This window comes from Aptenodytes forsteri, unplaced genomic scaffold, assembly GCF_000699145.1.
Source record: "Aptenodytes forsteri isolate BGI_AS27 unplaced genomic scaffold, ASM69914v1 Scaffold632, whole genome shotgun sequence".
Lineage (NCBI taxonomy): Eukaryota > Metazoa > Chordata > Aves > Sphenisciformes > Spheniscidae > Aptenodytes > Aptenodytes forsteri.
The window spans coordinates 11506-19007 of record NW_008796059.1 but is presented as its reverse complement, the minus strand read 5'-3'; the positions used below and the strand labels follow the sequence as shown (position 1 = coordinate 19007).

Below are 7502 nucleotides of genomic sequence, written 5' to 3'. Positions count from 1 at the left end.
TCCCGGCGCCCGCCCCGGGGGGGCTGGTGTTTTCAGGGCGGTATTACACGCCCCCGGCAGCGGGTGAGTCACGGCGCTTGGGCGGCGTACCCAGCTCTCCGCAGAGGTGTCGGCGTGGGTTTATCGCTGCGGCCGCTGACCGGTCCGCGGTTGAGTCAGCTGGGAGGCGCTGCCGGTCTCGCCGCCGCGGGGGGATTCCCTGCGCGCGGTCCGGGAAGTGCCAGGCGAGCGCCGCTCGCCGCGTTGGAGCTCGGGGATTAAGGGCGGCTCAGTCTCCCTCTCCAAGGTCAATGCCATTTCAGGGAAGCCGTTGCGCAACGTGGTTTTGCCGGACTCATCAGAAAAGCGTGTCTCCCTCCAGCCCGTGCCCCAAGCCCGGACGAAGCGAGGCTTGCTAGGCAAGGTGTGAACTCCCCCTCTCCTGCGGCGAGCCCCGGGCAGGCTGCGGGAGCCACCCCAGGGTGTTTCGGTTGATTTTCAGCCTGCGGGCAGGGAGGTTTGGCGATGGGTTGAAGATTCGGCTTCCTCCAGGGCTCATCGCGCGGGTACCTGCTGCGGCCTTGACCGCCCGATTGCCGTCGGCGGTGGGGTCAAAAAAAAAAAAAAAAAATCTCCAGAAAAGCCAAATATTTGCATCTGCGCTGTTCCAAGTCGTTCTGCCCGCTGTTCCCTGTGAGCCTCGCCCAGTGTTCGTACTGGCAGGAGAAGTGTTATGGTTTCAAAAACAAAATTCCTCCCATTAGATGAGGATCTCTGATTTTCCTCAGTCGCGGGGTTCGCCGGGGCCGGGCCAGCTCGCCCGGCCCTGCCCCAGCTGGTGTCGATTTGGGTCCGTCCCCACGAAAAACAACCTGGTCAAACGGAGCAGAAAACAACTTCGCTTCGGTTTTTCTCCGGTCGCAAACGAAGCGGAGCGTGTCCTTTGCCTTGGGGAACGGCCTCGGCGTCGCCTTTGCACCGAACACGTGGACGTCGAAGGGTTCGCCTTGCAAACGGCCGGCTTGACGCGGGAGAGGACGCGGCGCCGTCGCGTTCCTGCGAGCCGGGAGCCTGCCAGCTAAAGAGAAGCGGGTTCGACGCCGGTTTTAATTCCCCCTCCACCTTGCTCGGAGGTCTCCGTGCTCCTCCCCGGGGCTGGGGGAGAGGATTTCCCGGTCCGCGCAGCGGCCGGGACCGCTCGCCTTCGGATTTACTCGCCGCTGACGAAGCCCAAGGGCTGCCCCGGAGCTTCGGGGCGGTTTTTGCGGGGGACGGGGCCCCGTTTGGCAGCGGCTCACCTTGCAGAGCCAGTTTTTGAATAGGCTGGAAGACCGCGGCTCGCTCCGAGGTTACATCTTTGAAGTCTTGTCGGCTGGCGTCGCTTGCCTGCTGGGGAAGACTGCCTGTTCCCGAAACCGGTGCGTGTTCCAACTGGTGCCGCATTAAAACACAAGATGCGAGGGTGTGGTGGTGGTTACAACAGCCGTTTATCCACCAAAGTCTCCCACGCGTCAGCTGAACGGTCACTGCAGGCAACTGCTCCTTGAGTATCTTGACCTAATCCCTCAACCTCCCCCCCCCCAAAACAAGCGCTTGGGTTGCTCAGGGGATGAGAAATGTCGCATCTGCTTGTTCAAGGAGATACCTTCCAGCCTCCCCGGCCAGGGTGGGAGCCCGAGCTCCTCGGGAACCGTGGTTCGGTTCTCCTCGGTGGTCAAACGAGCTGTCCCATCAGCTGGGGACGCGGTGGGTCACCGTCCGGACCTGCCAAAAATGCGACCGGCACGAGGTCCGGCAGAGGCGGAGCTGGGCATTAACATCACGAAACTGGGTTTGGAAACTGGGTTTATTCTGGAGGACGCCTGCTCCGGTTCTGGACTTACTTGGTCACGAAAGACGCAGGGCGAGGATCCGACGTATCGTGGGCGAAGAGCGAGCTGCGCGTTCAGGATCGTCTCGTAGCTTCCGACGTACCAGACGAATGCGCGCAGCGAAACCGAAGCGTGGGGCGGGTTGGGTGGCGAGCCCGAATCTGGGCTCCGGGGTGCTGCTCCGGCAGCTCCTGCCTGTCCCTCCACCCCCGAAGGCAAAGCGGGGAGTTGGGGGGGCAAGGAGCTGCTTGTGCTGCCTGCCTGCCTGCCGCTGGCATTCGCGGGCGTCCTGCTCTCCTGCAGACGCCGTGAGCTCCCGGCCTGTCCTTGCGAGCTGCGAAGCAATCGGGTGTCTCTCTGGATGTGCTCGCGGGGCAGCCCTAGCGTTCGGCTTCCCGATGAGGCGCTGGAGAGCCGCAGACCTTCCCCGCTGGCTCCCTGCTCCCGCGCCCCTTGGAATTACGCTGTAGGTGGGAAGGGACGTCGGCTGCCTCCGGCCGCGGGGAGCTGAACGTCCGTTTTTTCCCTTTGGCTTTCAGAGATCGTCGATGGCAACGCGAAGATGACGCTGGGCATGATCTGGACCATTATCCTCCGATTTGCCATTCAGGACATCTCGGTGGAAGGTAAGGGGCCAGGGATACGTGCGCCGCAGGCGGCATCGCACACCGAATCCCCTCTCCGGTCCTGCGGGCAAGGCTGCTCCGGCTGGTTCGTGAGCTGCCGTGTCCCTTTGCAGAGACCTCGGCGAAGGAGGGCTTGCTGCTGTGGTGTCAGAGGAAGACGGCTCCCTACAAGAACGTCAACGTGCAGAACTTCCACATCAGGTAACCCGCCCGCCTCGGCTCCGAGAGCCGCCCCTTCACGCGCTTGCGGGAGGCGTTAGTGCCGCTCCCCTGGGCTTCGAGGCTCCTCTGAAATACTCGGTGGCGAAGCTTTCGGCACGGCTGGAAGGGGAAATCCCGCGTCGTGCTGTTTTGTTTTGTTTTGTTTTGTTTTTCTGCGGTTACGCCTGAAATATCTGCCCCTTCTCCGGGCTGCCTTTCCAGGAGGGGTTTTCCAGGGTCTGAGGAAGACGCGCGGTTCGTCTTGGCCCTTCTACTGTAAATTAGTGAATCGGGGAGGGGTGGACGAGGGGGATGGCGGGGGACCCCTCTGTGTGAATTTAAGCCCCGTGCTGGCGCGGGGATCTCACTCTCCCCTCTTCTCTTGCAGCTGGAAGGACGGTCTTGCTTTCAATGCCTTGATCCACAGACACAGACCGGAGCTCATCGAATACGACAAACTCCGAAAGGTAAAACTCGGCGGCAGCACAGTCTCTTCCCTGCTGCTTTTCTCCTCTAAAAACCGAGCTTTGAGCTGGCGGAGAAGCGTGGCTGTCCCGTCCGTCCGTCCGTCTGCTTAACTGCCTCAGCAAGGCGTCGGTGCTCCCCGCAGCCCTCGGACGCCAGCCCTCTTCAGTAGCTCGTCTCCTCTCTCTAGGACGACCCCGTGACGAATCTGAACAACGCCTTCGAGGTGGCGGAGAAGTACCTGGACATCCCCAAGATGCTGGATGCAGAGGGTAAGCTCGCCGGGTGCTTCGAGCTGTAACGCGCTGCCGAAGGGTGACGCCGTCCGTGTGCCGTAAACGTCCAGGTCCTTGACGGAAGATCCGCTCCTTCGGGCGCCAAGGAAGCGTGCCGGCGGCCAGCCTCGCCCGGAGCTGGGGAGGGGGGTGGTTTAGCGTCGGGGGACTGTATTTAACAACGCGCTTCTGCCCGTACAGGTGTATTTATCTGGCTTTTAAGAGCTGCTTGTTGGTGGGATTCCAGCCTAAAGAGGAGCTGGCTCTTAGGCAGAGCGTGGAGAGCGAGCCTGGCTCGCGCCAGAGGCGGCGAACGTCCCCCTCTCAGTCTGACCCTTGTTGTTCACTTGCAGACATTGTCAACACAGCTCGCCCCGACGAGAAAGCCATCATGACCTATGTGTCGAGCTTCTACCATGCCTTTTCTGGGGCTCAGAAGGTACCGGAGGCGGCTGTGTCCATCTTGCTGTAACATTTCCGACTGCAGCATCCTACACTCACGCGACTTCTCTTTCAGATGGCCGTTTTGTCTCTTGTTGACTTGGGAACCAGACCTCAGCTCGCTCACATGGGTTTAAAAAAAAGCTGCTCGGCTTCCCCAGATCTGTCTGTAAATGCGATGCCAGCGCAGCTGGGCCAAGGGGCTGGCAGAGCACCAGCCCGGCACTAACCTGGGGCGGAAAGGAGCTTCCTGGAGCTGCCCCGTGAGGCTTGGGAGCTCAGCTCTATCTCGAAACGAAGCCTCAGCACTTTGCAAGAGGCTGAGCTATTAAGCAGGGCAAGCGTAGCAGCAAAAATAACCCCGTCGGCCAGCCCTGGTCTGGATCCCAGGCCCCAGCAAGCGCTTGTTCCCCTCCGCTGCATGCCCGAGGGGGGTTGAGGATTCCTGTGCCGCTTCTTCACCCTCTCTCCTCCCTTTCTCTCTGCGCAGATATTGTAGGCACTCTCAGGCCCGATGAGAAGGCCATCATGACATACGTTTCCTGCTTCTACCACGCTTTCTCGGGTGCTCAGAAGGTGAGCTTTGCCGGGTGGAGCTGCGCGCTTGGGTCGAGCCGCTACTAACATCGGACCTTCGGTCTCCCGAGGGTTGTTGCGCTGCTGCACGGCTTCTGGAAACGTAAAAACGGGGCCGGCTTTAGCTCCGCTTCACTCGGGAGAAGGGCAAAGCGTAAGCCCCTGGCCGGGAGGAGAGCCGGGCTGGCTCCTGCGCTGGAGAAGTCTTTCCAGGCTTAGCGCAGCTGGGCTTTTGTCACCGTACGGGGCAGGAGGTAACCTGGGTAAACCAAGAAGAGCCCGAGTCCCGGCTTTGCACCGCGACCTGGGTTTCTGAGGCATCCCTTCGGCACAGTCCGGGCTTGCGAGAGCTCGAGGCAACGTCTTAAATCAGCTTTACCCGAGGGCTTGGGGAGAGGGGGGCCGGTGTTCCCTCCAGCCCAGTCTGAGACCTTCGTTAGGGAGACTCGTTAGACCAGCGCTCGGAGCCAGGCGTGAAATCTGTCGTCGTGTCGGGGCGCTGCCTGTCACCGTGGGGTGCCTGGGGAGGGCTCCTGCCCTACCTCCCCGCTCGGCGCCGTCGCTCAGCTGCCCTTTCCTTTCCTTCCTTCCTAAACGCCTCGCGTTAGACCCAAAGCGGGGGTGGCTGGCAGCGCAGCCTGTGCATCTAAGAGGCGTCGCTGTTTCGGGCAGATCAGCAGTTACCGTTTTGTGCTAGTCGGAGGGATTGGGGAAATAAATGAGCCTTTTGGTGGCTGGGAAAGCCGTCGGCGTGCCAAGAGCTGGGGCAGAGCCTGAGCCTCAGCTTGTGCGGGAGCAACCCGGGTCTTGATCCGCGCGGCCGAATTGTGGTCAGAGCCCCCCGCCCCGAGCGTGGCCGGCGCCGAGCTCTCGAGGACGGCTGCCCCTCGGCACGGGCGGCTGCGGGATGGTTAACGAAGGTCGGGGTTAATTAGCTGGCTGCGTGAACCCCCCTGCAGCAGCAGCCTGCGTCTGGAAGGCTGCAAATCCCAGCCTGGCCGGTGGTTTTTATTCTTGCTGGTCCGCTCCCGGCCGGCATGCCCTCCTCGTCAGCTGGCCTCGATTGCCTCCGGGAACATGTGCTGTTTTCTTCTGCGCCGAGCTCGGAGGCGGCAGCGCCCGGCTTCGGCGGGGAGCGTGGCTAACGCGGTTAAGCCGCACCCGGGGCAGCGGGAGGAGCAGCCCGGCGCCGCGTCCCGTCTCCCTCCTGCCTTTTCCTTGGGTTTCAGGCCTCCGATGCCTAGCTTTTCTCTTTTTATTTATTTATTTTACTTTTCCCCCGTGGCGACTCGTTTTTCCTCTTCCCCATCCTTCTGTAGACCCTCTCCACTATTTCTGTTGATGTCTGGCTTTCAACTCCTCTTCTTGGACTCTTTCTGTGCTGCCTACCAAGGTACTCGATCCCCCAGGCTTATCTTTTCTGCCTCCTCCTCACCCTCCCACCCAGTGTAGAGAGGATCTGCCTTCATGGAAGAGCAGAAGACCGAAGGATGGTGCTTAGAGATGGGTAAAAAAAAAAGAAAAAAGAGGAGCAGCCTGGATGTGACGGGCTTTCTCCTGCTCCGTGCAAAGCAGCGCCAGACCCCGGCAGGGCAGCGCGCCTCCGGACAGAGAGCAGGGAAGGAAAAACACCGGGGCAGCGCGGGTCTCGCTCGTGATGGTGGCCACGCTCGGCGTGGCCGCGCGCTTCGGGGCTCCGGCACTCGAAAGCCGAGTCTGCCTCGTCCGCGAAGCCGTTGGTAAGGTTTGACCTGCGATGCTCGTGCGGAGGTGGCGATGCTGGAGCTGAGCTGGAAGTCACCCGCGAGGGTCTCGGGGGACCCGGCTTTCCGCAGCCTCGAGGCCAGGCTGCGTCTCCCCTGCGCGGTGCCCGGAGATTCCCCCCCCCACCCAGCCGGGCTGCCGGAGGAGGATGCTGGGCAGCTCCCAAATCCCCCAGGCTGGTCGGAGCGCTGCTCCGGCAGAACGGGTCCGGTTGGAACGGGGACGTGCGGGTTGGGGCGCCGCAGCCTTCCGCGGCTCTGAATCCCTCCTCGTGCTACTCTTTCCCCTCCAGGCCGAGACCGCGGCGAACCGCATCTGCAAAGTGCTGGCCGTCAACCAGGAGAACGAGCACCTGATGGAAGACTACGAGAAACTCGCTTCCGACGTAAGCCACCCGGCCGCCCCGTCACCGGTTGGGGGGATGCGGTCCCCCTAAAACCGGCCTCCCTCTGCCGCTCCCCGCCTCCCGCCCATCAAATCCCGTTCCCCCCCACACACACACAGCTGCTGGAGTGGATCAAGCGCACCATCCCTTGGCTGGAGGACCGCAGCCCGCAGAAGACCATACAGGAGATGCAGCAGAAGCTGGAAGACTTCCGCGACTACCGGCGCGTCCACAAGCCCCCCAAAGTGCAGGAGAAATGCCAGCTGGAGATCAACTTCAACACCCTGCAGACGAAGCTCCGGCTGAGCAACAGACCTGCTTTCATGCCCTCCGAGGGGAAGATGGTCTCGGTGAGCAGCTCCTCGAGCGTCCTGCGCCGGGGCTGGGGGGGGGGGGGGGGGGGGGCTTAGAGCTGGGAGATCCCGGGGTGGGAAGGGGTACCCACGCTGATGGGGTCCCACCCGTTCCTAAGGCCGCGGTTGAGAGCAGCGGAGCTGGAGCTGCTCCCCTGTGCTCCCGGAGGGGTTTTGGGGGTGGATTCCTCTTCAGCTTCTCCCAAAACCTGGGCTGATGTAAGACGGGGCTCCCAAAGCGGCCAAAACGGCCTCAGAGGGGCGCGTGCCTCCGTTGCCATCGGCGGGGGGAGGGGGGGACCTCCTGCCGGCGGCGGTGGAGGGGTGATGAGGAGGAGGTGGGGGAGAAGAGCAGCCGTTGCCCACCCCGGCCAGCCCCCTGAGCCCGAGGCCCTCTGCCCTCTCCCCAGGACATTCGGAGGCGGGGGGCCGGGGGAGGTCTTGGGTCCATCAAAGGCGGGTCACCCTGACGGCGACGAAGCCCTTGGAAAGCAGCTCGGCCCTTTTAAAATCCGCAAGCCGCCCTGCTCCTCCGGGAGCAGGAGGGACTGGCCGCGCCCTGGACC

The 7502-nt window shown here is 62.5% G+C and overlaps 1 protein-coding gene across 1 annotated transcript in view; it reads left to right on the top strand.

Moving 5' to 3' along the window:
- LOC103904804 (alpha-actinin-4) overlaps positions 1-7502 on the top strand; it is a 13240-nt gene that overhangs the window by 774 nt on the left and 4964 nt on the right. Inside the window, exons 3-9 of the mRNA XM_019473937.1 lie at positions 2390-2476; positions 2590-2677; positions 3066-3144; positions 3333-3414; positions 3771-3856; positions 6491-6583; positions 6703-6933. Coding sequence (XP_019329482.1) covers positions 2390-2476; positions 2590-2677; positions 3066-3144; positions 3333-3414; positions 3771-3856; positions 6491-6583; positions 6703-6933 — 746 coding nt within the window. The remainder of the gene's footprint in view (positions 1-2389; positions 2477-2589; positions 2678-3065; positions 3145-3332; positions 3415-3770; positions 3857-6490; positions 6584-6702; positions 6934-7502) is intronic.